Source organism: Vipera ursinii (genome assembly GCF_947247035.1).
Source record: "Vipera ursinii genome assembly, chromosome: 5".
Lineage (NCBI taxonomy): Eukaryota > Metazoa > Chordata > Lepidosauria > Squamata > Viperidae > Vipera > Vipera ursinii.
Window position 1 is genome coordinate 70699067 of NC_139518.1, and position 21826 is coordinate 70720892.

The 21826-nt window shown below is 34.4% G+C and overlaps 1 protein-coding gene across 1 annotated transcript in view; it reads right to left on the reverse strand.

The window, feature by feature from the left end:
- Positions 1–21826, reverse strand: part of CC2D2B (coiled-coil and C2 domain containing 2B) — a 59170-nt gene that overhangs the window by 21899 nt on the left and 15445 nt on the right. Inside the window, exons 11-23 of the mRNA XM_083363315.1 lie at positions 21012–21159; positions 18661–18799; positions 16198–16401; positions 15370–15462; positions 13435–13529; positions 12182–12352; positions 10010–10112; positions 7653–7762; positions 6811–6907; positions 6247–6345; positions 5951–6133; positions 5283–5486; positions 4819–4908 (exon numbers count right to left, since the gene is read on the reverse strand). Of these exons, the coding sequence (XP_083219441.1) occupies positions 4819–4908; positions 5283–5486; positions 5951–6133; positions 6247–6345; positions 6811–6907; positions 7653–7762; positions 10010–10112; positions 12182–12352; positions 13435–13529; positions 15370–15462; positions 16198–16401; positions 18661–18799; positions 21012–21159 (1736 nt within the window). The remainder of the gene's footprint in view (positions 1–4818; positions 4909–5282; positions 5487–5950; positions 6134–6246; positions 6346–6810; positions 6908–7652; positions 7763–10009; positions 10113–12181; positions 12353–13434; positions 13530–15369; positions 15463–16197; positions 16402–18660; positions 18800–21011; positions 21160–21826) is intronic.

Genomic DNA, 21826 nt, shown 5'->3' on the forward strand with positions numbered 1-21826 from the left:
CTGGGAAGTCGGGGGGGGGGAGGGGGGGTGGAGGGAGGAGGGGAGGGAGGGAGGTTGGGGGGAGGTAGGGGGGGTATAGGGAGGGGGAAGGGGGGTTTTTCTAATGGAAAACTGTACTTTAAAACTTTTCAATAAAAAAAAGTGTGAAAATAATGATTTACAACTGGTCCTCACACTAATGACCATAACTATAACGACCAACGTTCTTGTGGTCACATGATCAAAATTCAGGCAGGAATTTATGACTTGCAACATCCCAGGGTAACACGGGCCCCATTTGCCAGAGGGCTTCCAACAAGCAAAGTTGGAGGATGCCAGATTTACTTAACCACCACATGATTCATTTAGTGACTGTGGCAAAAAGGTCATAAATTTGGGTGTGACTCAATGTCCACATCATTTAGCAATAAAAGTTTCAGTGCCGGTTGTGATCATAAATTGAGGGATATCTATAGTGTGGGTGCATAGGTATAGGTCAGGGGTCGGCAACCTTGGCTCTTTTATCACTCGCGGACCTCAACTCCCAGAATTCCTGAGCCAGCTATGCTGGCTCAGGAATTCTGGGAGTTGAAGTCCGCGAGTGATAAAAGAGCCAAGGTTGCCGACCCCTGGTATAGGTATACAGATACAGATATAGATACATGATAGTAGAAAAGTAAACAGCCTTTGTTGATTTTACCATTATTGACATATTTCTCCAAGTGAATATTACTCTGTGTTCAATTTATCCTAAGATTTCCTTCATTGCTGTTAGATGTTAGAAAGAACAGATTTAGAACCCCTATCAAGAACTGTGAATGAAAATTGAATGCGGCTTGTTAGCCAAATGTAACATATGCCTAAATACTGGCATCCAAAAATTGCACTATATTGGACACCTCCTGGAGAAAAGAAGACGTGAAGTCTGTTGTGTAGCCGGTTCTTTGCAGGCAATAAGCGAGACGGAAGTTTCCAAACAGAAACATGCTTTATTGGAGTCAAGCAGAACAGAACTGAAACAGTGGCTGCTGCGCAGCTATTTATACGGTTGGCCACTAGGTGGCGGCCAATAGGTTTAAAGAAACCTGTTCCCACCTCAAATCTACCAGTGATATTCCTGGAGACAACAAGTCTGGCTTGGTTCATAGCTGTTACACAGACACACCACTGAGTACCCGATAATCAGCATTTAAACAGACATGTGAATCAGTACAAGCAAAAAAAACCCCAATACATTACAAGGCCAGCCTCGGAAAACCTGGCACCAAACACTTAAGGAAGATCTTAAGATTATTAAAGTTCCTTGAGATGTGCCAAAGATGCTGCGAATGATTGAAACCACTGGAAAACATTTGCTGCCCAATGTGGTCTTCATAGATCATGATGATGATGATGATGATGTTATATGTACTTAAATAGAAAGCAATCTCTCAGTCTATTTATAAACTGACAAGCAGCATTAAAAAAGGTTTCTTACCATAAAGTGCAGGTAAGTATCATAAGAGTAATTTCTGCTCAGCTTCATTAGAGACAGGACGAGTTCTGGATATTCTCTATACATTAGGAGGAGCTGGGTGGGGGTGGGGGTGGTGACTGCATGTCTGACTCACAACAAGGATAGCAATAAATCCAGTGGTGGGATTCAAATATGTGACCAACCAGTTCTCTGTGTGGATGCTGCTTCCGGATGTCCCTTCTGGGCCTGGGCAACAAAAAATTAGCTACTGGTTCTGCCAAAGTGGTGTGAACCGGCTGACTCCCACCACTGAATAAATCCCTGCATTCCAGGCACTTCATCCCATTATCTGGAAGTTACTAAAACAGAATTTGTAATGTATAGGCCTTATCTGTGTAAATCACTTGCTTTATGTCTAAACTGCTTGCTTAATAGCTGACCTACTCTTTGTATGTTAGATAACGGTTGCTGGGCTGAGCTAGACTTGCTGTCTCCAGTCTGTTAAGTAGGTTTGGGCGGGAAACTGCTACTTTAAATCTATTGGTCACCGCCTAGAGGCCAACCATATAAATAGCTGCACAGCAGCTATTAGCTTGCTTCTGTTATGTTCTGAATCTGAATAAAGTTGTTGCTGTTTGAACACCTCGTCTCGCTCAATGCCTATAAGAACCGAATACTTAACAGAATTCACAGAATCAGTATTATTATTTATTAAATAATATTTATTATTTATTTTATTTATTTATTTTAATTCCATTTATATCCCGCCCTTCTCCGAAGACTCAGGGTGGCTTACAAGCTTAGCAGTAGCCTTCATTCTATGTATATAACAATTCATGAAGTGAGCGACTCTGAGCAGATTGCATCAGTTGCCTGCTTGCAGACAAACAATAAATAATATATGCACAGAAGACAGGACTACTGCAAAATACTGATATAAAATATCAATGTATATGAATGCTCCATGTTTAAATTCTTGGGTTTTTCTAGAATTGGATCTGACTTCATCTTGTTGTTCAACATATTGCATATTGAGTACTTCCCCCAATCTGGCATTAGATGGAGATTACTCTTTCCAATATTTCCCCAAATTCATTATTTATGAGCATTACTAAAACGCTGGTGAATAATTTAAGCATGTAGGAAAGAACTCAAGGGAGAGGGCTTTGAATTGCAACTAAATGCAAAAAAATGATAACAAAGAAGTTAGGTTGGCATGTGAATTCATCTGGAAGACTGTTAAAAGTAAAGAAATCTTTTGTCTGTAGGAAGGCCAGGAAGATACAGAATGCTTAATCCTAAACTATCTTTATTTGATAAATTGATTCCAATTTATTTTTTTCAAATGCAATACTGATCATAACAATTTCTATTCTTGGGAACAATGAAGAATATTGAACAGGATATTTGATATAAAATAATTCCTTGGTGGATTGCAGCAAATATCCAATGTCTGTCAGACTTAAAGAGAACTTTCTTTCCAGAACTAGCTTAAAAAAAAAGTTGGAAACACTTTGGAGATACCAAATTTAGAGTATAACTTTCCTTTTGGTTGCAAAGCATTCCCCTGATCTATTCCTAAGAACCCTCACTGATGCATGAATTATTTATAAATCTATATTGGTGGGTGGCTGGCAGTATGCCTGTTGTTTTTCTTATCATGTGAGCCTTTCAGTGAGGAATACACTATGTCTTCATTGAAAACTTCCATTTTATTACTGCTTAAAGACTGTAAAGGCCTCAACACTTTATTTTTGAAAGATCTAAATCCTGGCCATCTACAAAGAATGTCTTAAAAAATCTGCCAAAGAAAGAAATGAAGATTTGAACTAAAAGCCAGATTCAAAACAAACTGAACAATATTTGAACTCGGATCAGCCACAGAAGCTGTAATCTTGACTCCTTTATTATCCATTGTCAAAGCTAGGTGAGCTCCAAGGCCTTTTCAATGCTTAGCTCTTTGGTCAAGATTATCAAAGCTCTTCCTATTATGGAGGAAATAGCACTACTGAGAAAATTGTTGTAACCACAGTAGAAGCCTCATATTCTTGCCTAAGAACAGCCTCTCTTTTGTAATCTCCAAATTCTTTTATGACATCCTAATTTTTGGATGCAATATTAAAAATGGGTATTACTGACATAATTGTTTCCCATCAATTATGGGAAAGAGATTCCAAATGAATTTTGTGTAAGCAGAAATAATATTCTCTTTTGGTTGAAAAATTAAAACAGAAAAAGCTCCTTTTCAAAGGGATAAATGGTACCGGTAATTTTTACTTCCAAACATCAACGAATCAAATTGAACTGCAAAGAATCAGATTGAACTCTGTTCAAAAGGCAAAGGATTTTTGGAAAGTAAAAAAAGAAGAATTAGATGAGACAGAAATAGAGACGCAATGGGAACTGGAAAAAGAGGACACTGAGGTCGGCACCACAGGTTTGGAGTTTTTGTTTTTGTTTTTGTTTTAAATTCAACTAATTATGGATTAGTTGAAAACCTTCTGAAGAACTTCCAAGAGATCCTGGGTTCTTCTGACAAAGTTTTAAAGAACTTGTTTTTCATCAAAAGGGAAAAATGGGTTTAAGGATAAAAAGCATACTGACAAAATGGAGGTGGGGGGTAACTGTATGAAACATTGGTGATATGACATCCTGTCTCAGAGTAAGACGGAAACAAACCTGGAAACAGAATGCTCTCTATTAGGGAATCAGTTTCTACTTCTTTTTCTGTATTATTTACCTATCAGAGTAAGTGAGAACCATTTCTAAGAATATCCTCCCCACTGCAGGAAAACACATTCATGGTAGTATTTTATAATTCAAATTAATTATTTTTTTTGTAAACTGATAAGCAGGGTGACATTTAAGTCTTTCACCAGATGACAAGTACCACATCAATTCAATAATCTTTTTCTTTTCCTAGGTCCACTCTGGCTATAACAAACTGTTTTTCTATAATTCAGCAGATTACTCAAACCCAGAGATAAATTCAGAAAAGAACAAACAAAATTACAATTAACAATATTAACAATCAGCAAAATCAAAATTACTTGCCATTTTACATTGAAAAACAACATATTACTGAAAGTCAATCGAACTCTTGTAAGAAGAGGTAGTGGCAGCAAATGCATCAGTTGTAACTTTTAATACAGTAAATTATTCATAAATATATATAACCTATAGAAACAAAAGCTTTTTTGGGCTACTCCATAATTTTTAAAAGTGGGAAGAGGTCCTAAGGGAAAAAATATAAGAAATATCCATTTATACCACACTTCCATATACCGGTAAATATTTCAGATGGCTATCAGTGCAAGTTACAAAAAAATAAAAGTAATTTGTAAAAATCAACAGAGCAGTATTACTATGAAATTTGGCAGTACCTCTGATGTCATCCACACATCAACATCATTATTTTCATCCACTGTATCTGCTATACAAGGAATTAAAGATACAAATCGTGATATCAGGTCCTAGAAAATAAGATGAAATCCAATCAGCAGAAAATCAAATCAGCAAATCCAACTGATTTGTTTTATGTGGAATTGTAATATGCATCAATTATTTATTCATTGGATTATGTTTTTACATTTGTTAAGATAAATAAAGAAAAAGTTCTAATTGGCACACCAGAAATAATAATTTGAAGAAATAATAATTTGAAATGTCTTAAAGAAATATTTAACGAAATCAGAAATAATAATAATAACAACAAAACAACAACAAAACAAAACAAAACAAAACAACAACAACAACAACAACAATAACAATAATAATAATAATAATAATAATAATAATAATAATAATAATAATAATAATAATAATAATAATAATAAATCATACTCACAGAAGTTGAACTGGGATCTTTTGGATGTATATCTAGCAATAGTTGTGGTGGATTCAAAGGGCTAATGTACTTAGTTACCAAAATATTCCTTCCCTGATTGTTAAAAACTGAGGTCATTATTCTTCTCTTTGGAAACACCGCTTTCCATGTTTGCTTAAAAATGTATGCTCTTTGCAATAGTGTTTCTGCTTCATGATCTGCAAACTAAATACATACTCAAAATTAATCCTCAACTTACAACCCTCACTTAACAACCATTTGAAGTTATGATGGACCCTCCCAAAAGCTACTTACAACCTAATTTCAAAGATGCAATGGCCAGACACACCCTTACAGTCACATGGTTAAATTTTGGGTCCTCGATTCACTTTATATCCGTTTAAAGCATCTCAATGTTTTTTGCCATTAACTTCTAGTTTCCAGCAAGAAAAAATGGCCACTGGGTAAAATAGTTTTGCTTAACGATGACAGTGTTCCTTAAATGACTGCCAGAAAAATGTAAATCAGGCCCAGTCACATATGCTTAACTTACAACCACAATACCTTACAACCATAATTCTGGGTTTAATTACAGTCATAGGTTGAAGACTATCTATATATTGCACTTTATAATTGGAAAAAAATTGAACTTATCTTATATATCAAATGCGATAATTTCAGATGCCTACCGTATACAGCTCTAAATTATTTTCAGCAGAGGATAACTGAGGTTCAATAGTGGCAAAGATGGTTAAAAAGCTATATTCTTTCAGATTCTGCCCCAAACATTCTTCTTTAGGGGATACATATGTCTTACTCCAAGTATATCCAAGTACAACAGGTGGCATATCTATTTGAAATGTTCCACAAATCTGAGAACACATACAGATTAAAAATACATATAATAAAATCTCAGTTAATATCTGAAGGGATGGCTGAATTGCAGGGATTGTACTGACATGCTTAAAACCATATTTCTTATTACCTTAGATTGTTCAAGTAGAGCAGAGAAAGGAAATACAATCGATCCAAGCCAGTTTTTTTTTATGTAAGAATGACCACTGCAACTATTTGGGCAGGCATCCTAGTTAAATATATAACTTGGATTAATCTTTTGTATTTAGATTAATGCATGTATCTATGTGCAAGAGAGAGAATGCAAGACAGCATTTTAAAAATACAGTATCTCCAACTGCAGCTTCTGAATGGTCTTTAAGAGTAATCCCATATATAATATTAAAATAATCTAGCTGCAAGTGACAAGAGTGGATCATATTGGCCAAGTCAGTATGCTCCATCAGTTGGTATACCAATCAAAGTTTAAGAAATACATCAAGGAACAAAATGAGCAGGAGCATGTGAACAGCATTTATGCATAACATCCTTTTTTCTTAAACAATATAAGAAATATTACAATTATATTTTGGACTTAATGGTAACTTTCTATTCTTTAATCAAAATGAAAAAAATATTCTGATTTCTTACACATAGTTACAAATCAATCTATAATTACTTATTTAAAAACTTATTCTTTTTTTACACAATTTACCTCATGCTTTTCAATCACAAATTCATCAAAAATGTTAATATTTATGTTGTCTTTTATTTTAGATAGACCTAGAAAGGTATAATCATTTGCTGGAGAGCTGAAACAAAGAACAAATATTTTAAATAAAATTAAGAAGAGTTATGTTTTTTCTACTTTAAACAAATTTTAAAAATTAAAAAATATTAAAATAATCATGTATTAAATAATAATTCTATTTAAACTATATACTGTGCTGTATAGAATCTGTGAATCCTCTATACAATTGTATACATATGTTTCCATTTGATCAATAAAACTTTAAAATCATGTCTAGATTTAGAAAATATTAAGTCTCATACATAAACATTTACATTACATACATTTAATGGACTATTCATATCTGCTAATTTTGAACTTATCGTTTTGTGTGAATTTAAATCATTTGCATAATTATAAAGTTGACTAAATGGCATCATCTGCAATAAAATTTCAATTTAACAAACATAATCTTGAATCAATAATAAACTGATGCCAATGATACAAGTTTAGATTTATCCAGACATTCAAATATAATGGATATACTGTTCCCTGAATGATCTGTTAAACTGAGGTTTTACTGTTTTCCTATTTTCTTTATACAGCAAACCCCTCATAACATTCAGGTAATAAATAAGAAATCATTGCTTTGGGATCATCTTCCATTATATGTAGATAATGTACAACTGAGGTCCAATGTCTAAGAAAATGGAACAAACTGCAGTGCAAGAAGTATTTGGACACAGGAGACATGGAGTTTTTCCTGAGTAATTTAAATGCCATATTCATCTAAAACAAACTGTTTTAAAATTGAAATATTAACTCACTTAAAGTCAACTTCAAGTTCTTCATTCCAGCATGGATGAGAGCCAGCTGCAGTGCTAGTCTGATAAACTGTTTTCTGAAATGTAACTTCTACAAAAGGATGAACAGTCACCTAAAACAGAGCAAAAGTTTGACCATATTAAAATGGAAAGGAAGAACAGTTATTAAAGTTAAATAACCTCTTTCTCTTCTCACTGTGGACAGTACAAGATGCACTCCAGTTATTATTTCTAACCTCTTTCTACTTAGGCTAAAACAATTCACAAAATAGGTAAGGTACAGAAAGAACGCAAAGTGCAGTTTCCGGTGTTCTTTCCAACCTCTTAAACAGAGTTCAGTCACAGCGTAACTGGGAACGAGGAGGAAGAAGGATTTACAATGAAGCAATATCCAATATTGTATTCACTGCCTCTTATACTGGAGAATGTATTGGAGGATTTTTTTTCTCTATAACCATGGATATGATCTGCCCATTTCTGAATTCAAGCCTTCTTTTGTTTTCTTTACACACACACACACATACAGAGAGAGAGACAGAGAGAGAGAGAGACAGAGAGAGAGAGACAGAAAGACAGAGAGAGAGAGAGAGACAGAGACAGAGACTTTAAACCCAGTCCAGTTTTCAGATAAATATTGTCCTAATGGAGAGAGACAAGTTGTAAAATATCTTGAGCATCTTTAACATTGCAATAGGTATTCTAGATAACAAAGTAGGGAGAGCACGTAAAACATGGCTTCTGGAATTCACATAATACTTCTGTTCCTCTTCTCATCATAACAATAACTTTTTTAAGGGGGGGCAGTTAACTCAGAGAGAGTGATTGGCCCAAAGTCACCCATGAGAACCACAGCCTCTAATTTCTAATCAAGGCATGCCCCAAGTAGTGTACTATATTACATGCATTCAAGGGTTCTTCTTCTCATCTAAATTTATTTTTGACTCATCAAATTCATTTTCACTTTGACAGTTTAAGTTTTCCTTAAACTCTCACAGTTCAATTATAAAGTGAATTGTTTCTCTTTTAATATAGGGATAAGTGCTCAGATTTCCTTGCGGCCTGGCCATATCAAAATTTTCAGATCTTTTCAGTGCCTTTCCCTATAAATTATTAATAGTTATAGTAATTTCATTTTTCATGAACATATAATTATATGCAGTATAAGAAAATAAAATACAATATCAAAAATCAATAAACAATAAACTACAATTCAGTTCAAAAAGGCAACTAGAAAGTATCTGAAGGGCCCATAACATTTAAATAATCATTAAAGCCTGTATGCAAATATTAATATAGATAAAATAGAAAAATTTAAACATACATAAAAATTCATACAAGTGCTTTCTAGGTAGCCCAGGATTCTGACACCCAAACTTGAGTAAATATTACAGCCATATGTTTTATATAGTAAATAAGATAAGAATAAAAGTTCATCCTGGTGTTGCTATTTTTTAAAGTTCCCTAATGATTTCATTAATCCAGGTCCAAATTTCATAACCACAATTTTTTTCTACAGTCTTTTACATTCTGCATTTCCTTAAGACCTGTAAAGGAATTGACTTCATATCTTCTGGTGAGATGGCCTTAATAAATACTATCCAGTCAAGGATATTCCTTAATGTTATATTTTTGCTGAAAGCAGAAAAGGGTTAGGATAAATTAAAGGGTCTTTATTTATTCAAATTAATATTTTAAACCAACTAGCTGTTTTGCCAAGTGTCAAGGTAAGATGTCCAGGCAATTGGTTCTTTTATGTACAGAGACAATGAACATATCAGTAAAAAAAGAAGTTTAAGCTTTATTATTAATTCAAGTAAATGGATTTAAAAGCATAAGATAGAAATCATACATAACAAGCAAGAAGGTATCCAAATCTCTTACAAGCTGCCAGGAGCTTCTTAATAAAAACAGCAGGGATACTCCAACTGGGGTTAATTTCCACAGTGCCAGTACTAAATTCTGTGTAATAGCTCCCAGGTTAAAGGCCAATACTAGGGTTTTTATTAAAACCTGTCATCATGACTTCATGGCCCTGTTTTTATGGTCATGAGCCTGCAAACCCTGAATTTGACAAGGTGGCATTTGACTCTGAGATCAAGAAAAGCTTTGTGAGATTTCCACCACCACCACTTCTTTATTTAGCAAACGAGAATGAGAAACAAGCAGCTTAGCTCAGAGTGAGCTCTAAACTTTTAGACTTTTCTTAATATGAAATCAAAACATGTCATTAAACTCCTCAAAATACAATGGTCTTCCACATTGCCGCCACACTGCCATATAGATTTATTCTTGCTTTCTTCAAGGTTTATGAAACACAGAAAAATGGAACATATTTTAAAAGGAAAAAAAATCATAATTACCTCAGAGAAAAGATTGGCAGCATAGGCTGAATTACCTAATGGAATATGTCTGCCTCGGGACATACGATTTGGTAAGTAAGATGGTGAATAAGTAACTGCAACCCTAACAATATATTAAAGGAAAATATTATATATGTTTCAGCCAATTTTTCTCATTAAAATGCAGCACAACTCCCTGTCTATTGATACATAATAGTAGGTTGACTGTTAATCTAAAGAAAATCTGAGTAAAAGTTGTAACTCAAATTTGCTAATACAAGGCAATGCGGTAGGGAGGCATGATAAAATATAAGTTGGCATGACATTACTTTTAGAAAAGTCTAATCAGAAGAATCACCTCAGCAAAACTTTCATTTTGTTGCTAAACATGGATATTGGTAATAGACTGGAAATACAAGTTATATAAATGCAAACTATTAGCTAGATATCCCCCTGTAAACAAGGCAACTGAGAAATATGTCACATATTCATTCAGAATTTTTCATTTATTGTAACCTGATTTACATTCTTATGCATCTATTTCATGTATTATCTCATGATTAGAGATTGGATAAGGATCATTTATTCAGGACTGGTAAATGCATTAATGTCTAAATTATCTGATACACATTTTTTTCTAGTCTAGAAAAAAAGGAAGGAATATTCTCCTTGAGTGTGCAGATAGGGTTCCTGTCTAAATTGTAGAAGTTTTCTGAATAAAGTTTGGCTCTAGCACAGAACCTGTATGTGGGACAACACAGAGAATATTGTTTAGAGGAAGGTGCTGGTGCAGCCAGACATATCTGCCAAAATAATATAGACAGTATGTAAAAGAAGAGTGAGCATAAACAAGTTTGCTCATTCATTCATTCATTCCTCTGTCAGTGCAAAGGAGGTGATAACCGGACAGTAGTGTAGTAAGTGCTATTCTTCTGCTTATATGTGTTTCTTATTTCAAAATAATGGGCAACTTCTGAAATTAAGTTTCATATTCAGAAATGTTATGGAAATTGCAAAAAAAAGGATGTGAGGACCATGTGTAGTTATGAGATGACAATTTGAATACTACAGCTTTAGAGAAATTGTATGATAATGAGTAATTCAGGGGAAGATAAATGAGGAATCAGTTGAATAATGTGAGGATAAGTAAAATATGGGGTAGTAACACTATAGGAAATGAAATGAAAAGTTTCAAAATTGATAATGATTTGTGTTTGTTTGGAAATAATACTGCTTCTGCTTGTGTATAAATTTAGCATGAAAGCATTCCACTAAAGTTAACGAGACTGATCCAGAGAAAACATCTTGAAATGTGCCCCAATGCCTATTATTGCTATATAGTATATTATAAATCTCTGATAAGAAATTATGTTTTATTACATACAATATTCTAGTAATTCCAGTTATTTCCAGAATAGTAATTCTGAAAGACAGCTATGCTTTTCAAATGAAACATTATTTCAAGAAAAAAAAATCCCCTTTGTTTCAAAATCTACTAGAACTTTTGTTTTCCAAACTAACATGTTTACACTTGGTTACTTTTGTTCTTTGTTACTCTTGTTCAATTGCTAAGTTGTGCCTGACTCTTCATGACCCCATGGACCATAACACGCCAGGCTCCCGTCTCCCAGAATTTGCCCAAATTCATGTTTGTTGTGTCAATGACACTATCTAACCATCTCATCCTCTGCCGTCCCTTTCTTTTGCCTTCAATCTTTCACTTTTGTACTACCATAAATAATTTCAGCAGACTTTTCTATATATCCAGACATTAAAATAATATTTTAAAGCACAGTGGAATTTTTGATAAAAACATAACAAAATGGTACCATATGCTGTTTTAAGAGCTAACAAGTTATTGTAGAATTGTATTAATATTTGATTTTCATTACATTTTCTTGCAAATATTTTTCCATTAGTATAAATAATGTGTCTTTCTTATTCTGTCTTTCACCTGGTGGTATTTAAGTTACTTTACTAGTATTGTGGAATATATTCTTAATATTCATGAGGAAAAGAACTAAATTATAAAATCAGTACAATTGCGGCAAATTACTTTGTAGTGTGCACACTGCAAGATAATCTGCCGCAATTGTAGATTACTGTATTATTGTTTTACTATAATGAACAGCCTGTATTTTACTGTATTGCTAAAAAAAAACCTTCTTTACATTAATTGAATGTTGCACCTACTTAGATGCTGGTGCCTTCCTTGCAGGAATATTATATGCTCTCAATATTCTGATAAGAAGTTTAACATCTCCATCTGAAACTGCCTGGGCTGCAACCTTTCGTCTCTCTTTCCTTTGTGGTTTCAAATGTCTTCTGCGTTCACTTAGTTTGAAAATTGCATTACTCAATTGGCTAGAATAAATGAAGAATTAAAGCAGCTATTTTGATCAGACTGAAATTAACACTGAAATTATTTATCATGTACCAATAGCTGACTGCATGCATAGGATAAAAACAACAATATTACAACATAGTAAAAGCAATTGTAGAACACAATATAAAATAAAGAACCTCAAGTCTATGACATACAGTAAAATTATGACATACAGTAAAATTGATACCTGTACAGACTAGCAGGGTGAAGCACTATTTTTGTTATTTAGTGCTATTCAATGGAATTGCAATGCATAACAGTTTTCAGCCTAGTGACCATTTTATTCATTTATTTATTTATCATTTTTATAATACTTCAAGGCACTGAACATACCTAATACTAGTTCCTCTTCCTAGTTTTCCCACAACAACCCACAACAACAATCATAATACATTATTACATAAATAAATAAAATTACAGTTTATTAGACTGTGTTATGCAAAAGCTACTAGGAACTAAGAGCACCCTCGCTTTAAAGTACATTGTGTAGGGTTGCAACAAGGAGCATCCGCAGTGTGTGTGTATGTGTATCAAAAAAAACTCAAGCTGATGGCTGCAGCACTGTAATCAAGTTTTTGTACATGTGTTGACCACATGCACATACAAAGGGTGGGGGGCGACAATCACACTGCTGCAACCATCTTCTTGACTTTTTTGAGTCTCTCCCAATGAATGCTGCTGGTTGCAACTCATGTGGAAGTCCTTATGTGTACCCAAAGGATTCTTATTATTGCAGTTTACTTGCTTAAACAGGCTGTTCATTGATGTCATAGTGCAAATGATACTGTAGCAGGGAATGGTGTTTACCACTTCTCAAATCTTGAAATATATGCACAAAACTGTGTACAGAGCTTAATTGGTTTTATAAAACAATTTGAAAATAAAGACACCACAAAGCATATCATTCTGTAAAACTGTATTTGTTCTAGTGTTTCAATAATAAATGAGATCTTTCAGAGTTTTTTTAACCTTCCAATTTTATTAGAATTTTATATTGTTCATATTAAGCATCTGTATCCACACTGGGCCATTTTAAAAGAACTTGTTTAAAATTATGTACCTCATTGATATAATTTCTTCATAATCACTCACAAGATCTGATAAATTAAATTTGTGCCTAATGGTCAAAATTTGTTTTGCAACTTGATTTCGCATCTAAAAACAACATAGTAAAAAAAAAGCGTAAGTTCTTGGTAAAATTTAATCAACATGAGTTTAAGACAGAAACAACATTTATTTAGATGTTTAGCGGCTTCATATAGATGTTGAACAGGAGAGGCTAGAGAACCGACCCCTGAGGGACTCCACAAATGAGAGGCCTCGGGGCGGATCTCTGCCCTCCCGTCAACACTGACTGCGAGCGGCCCTGGAGGTAGGAGGAGAACCACCGTAAAACGGTGCCTCCCACTCCCAACCCCCTGAGACGCCGCAGCAGGATACCATGGTCGATGGTATCGAAAGCCGCTGAGAGATCTAATAGGACCAGGACAGAGGATGTTGAGCAGTCCTTGGTACTCTCTGAGCTTGACTGTTTTCTTATAGAAGTTTCATTACCCAAACTAGGTAACATCATCAGTGCCAGCACTAATGGGCTTTAAACCATCACACTAACACTGATGTTGTTACCTAGTTTGGGTAATGAAACGTCTACAAAAAAAAGCAAGCTAAGAGAGTACCAAGGACCTCTCATTTCAATCCTGAACTACAAATATTATCCCTTATTCATATTTAGATGTTGTTAAAGCTTTGGGAGTGCCAACAGAAAAGAATACATTTACGTTGAATTATCTAGTACAGGCTTTGCTTGAAGCAGTTAGGTTGAGTAAACATTTTGTTGCTATGAAATAGTATGTAAAAAGGTGCATGTTGCTCTTGAGGATCAAACCCTACACATTATATGATGGCATCAGAGTTACTAATTTTTGTCTCAATCTGATCAAATCCTATATAAGGAAACAGATTTTTAGAACAAAAATGTTTGTTTTAGGGGGAAATATAAATTTTATTTCATTATATTTGTTAGCAAAATCCTTCCTCTCTCTATTGTCAGAAATTAAATGAGTTTGTGAGCAAGAATAACCACCTATAAGTAAGATTTTGTTCAATTCACTCATGCACCTTTTCTGTTCTTAGAAGTAGACCTCAAAGTAGGCTTTATAATTATATTTATTAAAATTAAATTAGTAAAATAAAGTAATACCTCATCAGAAGCAATAATTTGCTACATTTTCAATTTTCTAGAACATTCCATTGCTAGACTGAATGTTCAAAAAAGAATGCAAGTCAAGAAATGAATTTCAGTATAAATTATATTGTGCTTTATTATTTATTCAGTACAATATATTCAGTACAATACAATTTGTACTGAGATTTAGGGAATGACAGGAATGGAGGAATTCTTGCATTGGGCCAATATCACTGGATTAATCCTTACATGCAAGATAATTGCTTGAGATAATGAAATCAAAACACCTTATTATGTGTAAGATATATTAAGTCTGTATATAGTCCTAATTGGAACATGCAGTTCTCTGCAAGGTTTGTAATTGTATTAAAATACCCATGTTCAAGTGAGATTCTACTCAATAGTATATTTAACATGGTTCTGTCCTTTTCCTACTTATTTTTAATCTGTATATTTATGATACAAATTTTCAAAGCAGGAAAAAGAAATCTATTGGCTTTAATTTAGGCTTATGATATGATCTTCATTTGAAGGACCCCTTAATGTACTAAATAAGCATAAGGAGAGCTAGTGTTTTGGAAAGTGTATGTATGTGTATGGTTATATATTTATTTATTTTGAGAGCAGGCATCAGAATTTAATTTTTTAAGGTGCACCAGTGTATTCATATAAAAAAGTGACAATAAACGTTAACTTATCTTAAAACAACTATCCTTAAGTTTCATAGAAATTGAATATTACATTGTTTTATTTTCAATGCAGTAAGTAGTTTCCAACCATTCATTTTCTATTATATTAAAACTGTCATACCATCCTAACAAAGTTGGCAGAACTACTTCTTTGTGCAGAAATAGGATCCATATCTGTCATAAACATGTCCTTTTCCAATTGGCCTCCATGTTCCTGAAAGAAGAAATGGATTGTTTTTATCAATTAAAAAAACACTAGGCTGTTCAGACAAACAAAAGATAAGTCGTCATAACTATATTCTACCTTCTTGTAAGATATAGATTCTTGTGGTCTTAAGTAGCAATTACTTAGCATTTAGAGTAGTACTTTCTATTTATTGCATACAGTTATAGCTACATTTTCCTATAGAAATCTAATATTTCAGTACCTCATTTTTTGCTGATATATAATTTAAGTATTAAAAAAATGTCCCACCACTTGTAAATCATATAGCTTTTATGACAATGTGAGGATTGAATATAGAATGTATGGTATAATTAGCGCATGCAAGATGTTGATCCATGAGAAAAACTGAATTTGTAAAAAGCTAAGCCCTGGGTCTATCAACCACAAAGTCATTTCATGGAATTTTGTTGCCATTATATGGAGTGGTTTCCCATTACCTTCTTCTGTTTTTTTTTCAAATTCCCCAATGCTTACCTATCACTGTGATTCTTTTAAATGCTCAGCTTTGTATGTGTTGATGCACCTGTACAAAGCCATAATCAGAACCCTTCCAAAAAAGCATGCAGTATGCCTAGATGTGGCTCCCAGCTTTCCCTCACTGTTATAGCATCGAGAACCAGGCCAACATCAACTAGCTTAGGCATTGGACAAGGTAAAAGTGGAAAATTGTGTAAATACATAATGTAAAATTAAACTTCAATATTTGTTCTTAAAGTAAAATACCTGAAAAATTGTGTCTGGAATTTCTTTGTCAAAGAGAGGAATCTGCTGAAAACAGTAGAAGCCCAACTGTCCTAAGTTCCTAAACTGTAACAGCCGGAAACGTTTGCAATTTTGAATATCTTCTGCGGTAGCAAAGTTAAAATCTTCTTGCAGTTGTTCAAGGCGAAAGTGTTTTGAATCACTTTTCTCCTGAGACCGTGCATACTATTAAAAAATAACAAATATACCGTAAGTTGGGAAAATTTTGCTAAATACAATCAGTAAATACTAAAACTTTACTGCTATGAAGATTGTTCATATGCTGAAGAGGAGAAAATATAATTAAATCTGCAAAACAAATTGCCACTAAATAAGCATAAGGAGAGCTAAAGTGTTTTGGAAAAACAAAGTTATTCAGAAAATAATTGACTTTTAATTTCTTTTAAAAAGTTAGGTATATATGCGTCGTCTTGAGGGGCTGGGAGTGGGAGGCACCGTTCTGCGTTGGTTCTCCTCCTACCTCTCGGACCGTTCGCAGACGGTGTTGGCAGGAGGGCAGAGGTCAAGCCCTAGGCCTCTTAATTGTGGAGTGCCTCAGGGTTCGGTGCTCTCGCCCCTCCTGTTCAACATCTATATGAAGCCGCTGGGAGAGATCATCCGTAGCTTCGGGGTGAAATATCATCAATATGCTGATGATACCCAGCTATTCATCTCCACCCCGAACCAACCCAGTGATGCCCTTGATGTGATGTCCCGTTGTCTGGAAGCGGTACAGATTTGGATGGGAGAAAACAGGCTTCGACTCAACCCGGCCAAGACTGAGTGGCTGTACATACCGTCATCTCGTTTAGTCCAAGAGGTTCCATCTCTGACTATAGGAGGAGAGATGTTACCTCCCATTGATAAAGCACGCAATCTGGGCGTCCTCCTAGATTCACGACTCAGTTTTGAAGATCACATTGGAACCGTGGCTAGGGGGGCATTTGCCCAGATTCGTCTTATATACCAATTGCGCCCCTTTTTGGACCGAGATGCCCTACGTACAGTCACCCACGCACTCGTTACCTCCCGTATTGATTACTGTAATGCTCTCTACATGGGGCTGCCCTTGAAGACCACCCGGAGGCTTCAGCTGGTGCAGAATGCAGCTGCACGGGTTGTGATGGGAGCTTCCCGATACTCCCATATTACACCCCTCCTGCGTGAGCTGCATTGGCTACCAGTTGCCCTCCGGGTGAGATTTAAGGTGCTGGTACTTACCTTTAAAGCCCTACATGGCTTAGGTCCGGGATACTTGCAGGACCATCTGCTGCCGGGAACAAATTCCCATCGTCCAGTACGCTCACACAGAGAAGGCCTCCTCAGGGTACCGTCAGCTAGGCATTGTCGGCTGGCGACCCCCAGGGGGAGGGCCTTCTCTGTGGGAGCACCAACCCTATGGAATCAGCTCCCCCCTGAGCTTCGGATAGCCCAAAACCTCCAATCCTTTCGCCGCGGCCTCAAAACACACCTGTTCCACCAAGCTGACCTAGACTGACAGGCATTTCAATTAATTTATATTCAGTATTTTTAATTCATTTTAAAATTCTCTAATTTTTATTGCACTGATGTTCTCAATTTTCATTTTATCTTGATTTATGTACTTATTATATGTTGTATTGTGAGCCGCCCTGAGTCCTTCAGGAGATAGGGCGGGATATAAATCCCATCAATAAATAAATAAATAAATAAATATATGTATGGAAATAGTAGAACTGTTGCTTAAATGCTATGAAAACCTTTGTTTGGCAAACAGAAGTCAGCTTCTAAAAGTAGTCAAAAAGATGCATCTAGGAATTCAAAGCAAGAAACTCACACTGTTATACTATTTCTGCCTGGAGAATCATGTAACTATTATAGTTAATAGATATCTATACTTCAAATAAGTATTCATCCTTCCATTTAATTTATTTTATAGACACCTAACATACAAACTAATCACTACAAGTATTTTGAGAGTCAATTCCATATCAGATTATATGAACAAGTGCTTCCACACCACTCCTGTGTATATTGCCAATCAATTTCAATTGTCCTGTATTATGAGAGAGAAATTTCTTCTGTATCTGCTCATACTGTAAGATTTTGTTTTGTCAAATACTCTACTTGTATTCTCATATTTGTTAAGGAGGAATCAAAGGTGCAATGAAACAAATTGGATAAAAGAATAAAATACAGTCTAAACTTGGTTCTTATACAATTAATAAATAAGCTATAGGATCATGAAGAGTTAAAAAGGAACACTATATACAAACTTTCTAGTTATCAAAAATTATTACAAAATCCTGATTTAATTTCTTGATCAGTGTTTCTAAGTATTTAATTTATTATTTAGAATAAAAAATACATAATAAATAAATAAAAAGAAGATACTATTCTTGAAGGTTTATTACACAGTTTCTTTCAGAAAACTTGAAACTTCCATTACAGAAATTTCATCATTACCATAATTAACTCAAACAAATCTGAGTAGTAAGGATCATTTGGGTCAATATTTATGTCTTTTGCCCAGTCAACTAGTTTCTGGATATCAGAATGCCACCAAATTCCTGTTCCTTTTTCTGAACTGATGTTCCTTGGTACACTAAAAAAAATGTAATATGAAATAACAGTCTCATTATGATGCTATAATGGGGGGAAAGGGACGACTGCAAAAGAATATAGATTTATTTTAACATTTTAAAATAGTCACTGCATATGAACTGCAAGTTGTATTCCAGGACTTCAAATCATACAGTCAGAGCTACTAATTTAAGGATGTAGAAACAGGCCTTAAATCATAAGAGTGTGGAAAAGACCTTTCAAAGAAGTCAACAGGGTTGTATGTTTGAAGTGTCTGCTACTGGGTGCAAAATTGTGCTGCACTCAAAATAATTTAAGAAAGTAATCATTTGGGGGAATAAAAGTGTGCACCTCTTAGGTTTGGGTAAGATCTAAATGTATAGATAGTTTTAGGAAAACTTTGTAGCAATAATAGCTATGATAATAAGCTGAATATGTACATTGGATTGGGAATATCAGTCTGTTTTCATTCTGAGGAGAAGCTGTGATCTAGACTCTGGTATAAGCCCAAAATGGGGAAATTTCATGTCGGGCCCAGCCTAAGGCACAAGGACCACTGGACCTCCAATGATGGCTATTAAGCATAAAGGAAAGTAACAAATGACATACTTACAACTGGCCATCTGTTGGAATTCATTGTTGGAATGTATTTTTATGCAACAACTACAATAGTATTCAGCCAGTAGATGGCAGTATTTGCAAGTTTGGATTTATGGTATGTATACTCTATGTTCTTTTGTTCTTAGTAGAGTTTCCTGTTACAGTTATATAGTAAAGCACATGGTGATTGTACTTTGTTTGCTCTGTGTGGTGCTTTATATAAACAGAATTTCTAACAGGTTATGGGCCCAGAAACTGCATCCAGCATGCAGCAGCAGCATAAAAAGCCAAGTCATAGGTAGCTACAACAAATAAAAACAAGAACTTCTAACACCATCCATGATAGATTCCTAGCTAGTTATTTGGAGACAGATTATGCCATAGCAAGAAGATTAGTAATACATGTCATCTATGTCCTGGGTCTATGCAGTACCAAATCTTAATGCCCACATTTTCCCACTTTCCGAGCAAAACCTGAAATGTATTACAGAAAGTCTTCGCTTACCAGCTAGTCATTCTGTGATGGTTTGAATTTATAATAGCACTGGAAATAAAGACTAATGGCTGGTCCTTGAAGTCAAATGATTGAAATTCAGATGCTTGTCAAACCATGCACATTCACAATGACTGCAATGCCCCATAGTCATGTGATCACTATTTACAATGAGGAAGTTGGTAAGAATTGCAAGTCTCAGTGACATGACATCAACTAACAATCTGCAGTGATCTGATTAATGACTAGAACTGGCATTATAAGTCAGTGCAATAATGTAACATCACACTTAGTAACTGTTAAATAACTTATTAAATAGTAGTAATAGTTCTTCATTTTGAGAAAGGAGACTTGTTAGCTTTTGGAAACTCATGATTCCTTAAGAGAATGTGCTGTGCCAGTTCTGGGTGTCTTCTAAAAAACATGTAGGGATTGAATTTAATCATTTTTAATCATTTTTAATTGTTTTTTAATTTTAATTTTAAACACCTTGTAAACAGCCCTGAGTCCTACGGGAAAAGGGCGGTATATAAATCTAATAAAATCTAAATCTAAAAACTGCATTGTTTAACAATTGCCAGTCCCTATTGTGATTGGTGAGTGAGGACTATCTGTATTTATATCCATTTCATGCCTCCTCCATGCCTGTTTAATTGAATTGAGTCATGAGAAATTATGAGTTTTCAGAATTCCAATAAAATAAATAATATAATTAAATGCTTCTTGGAATGGGGGGTAGGGGACTTATAGAAATAGCTAGGCATGGCCATGCTAAGCCAAAGCCTGCAATTTGTAATTATCTCAAACTGAAGTGCAGAAGTAACATAGATATATGCAATTAGATTAGCTTCATTCTATCAGTCTGGTTTCAAGATAATAATTCAAATGATTACTGAGGCAAAAAAAAATACAGTAGGTATTTCCTCAATTTATGAAAATACACAATCTATCTCTAGCATGAATTAGAACTCGTAGATTCCTTGCAAGACAAGGAAAAGAGATACATGGCAGTTTGTAGATTGCAGAAAAATAAAAATTAGATTGTAGATATTTTTTTATAAAAGCAAATTAAAAATATAAATAAATACTTAAAAATCTGCCAAGCAAATAACTAACAGTGAAACTTATCCATAAATATTACCTGTTGGAAGAAATATTTGCATGTTGAAAAGTAGGAGCCAAAGGAATACCCTTGTCATTAACTGTCCAAGATAAAGAATAAATTAATTTTCCTGATGTCATAATACATAATTCTTCTGTTTGATTTTCACCAAGAAAAAAAGTAACATCTGCAATATAAACATAACCCAAACAAACATTATTGCAACACCAGACTTTCATTTCACTTTAAATGCCACACATCTTCACTGTGGCATGTAACTTTAGGTGCTAACTTCTGAGACTAACAAACAGATTGCTCACTTTCTAACGACAAATCTTTGGAGCTTAAAATTAGGGTCAAATGAATCACAATTAAATCGATCTGATTGATAAAAATAGGTATAAGAGCATCTGCTTTTAAATGGTTCAGATAAGCAAAGATTCTTTATCTCACCAATCATAGCCTTATAATCTGTTCCAACAAATTTGAAATATACATCAGCTAGCAATGAAAACATGAGGATCACTAATTTACTAATTTTTCTTCTTGGCACACATGATCATTTGAGATATATTACTAAAAATAATGGCAATAAAAAACAAATAAGTTCAAAACAAGGACTTTGAAAATAATTTTAAATAATTTAGGAAAAAAATGTTACATTTGAAAAGGGTTACAAGCACTTTTTTTAAAAAAACATATCTGAACCGAAAGATATTATGCTTGCTTTCAGCCTTAAGAGGTTTATAGCAATGCCAGCTTTTCATGGAAGCTGCTTCTTCTCCATTGCATGACACGGTCATTCTAGGATTACAGTGCAAAGCTGCAGCATCTCTATAAGAAGCCCAGAGTCA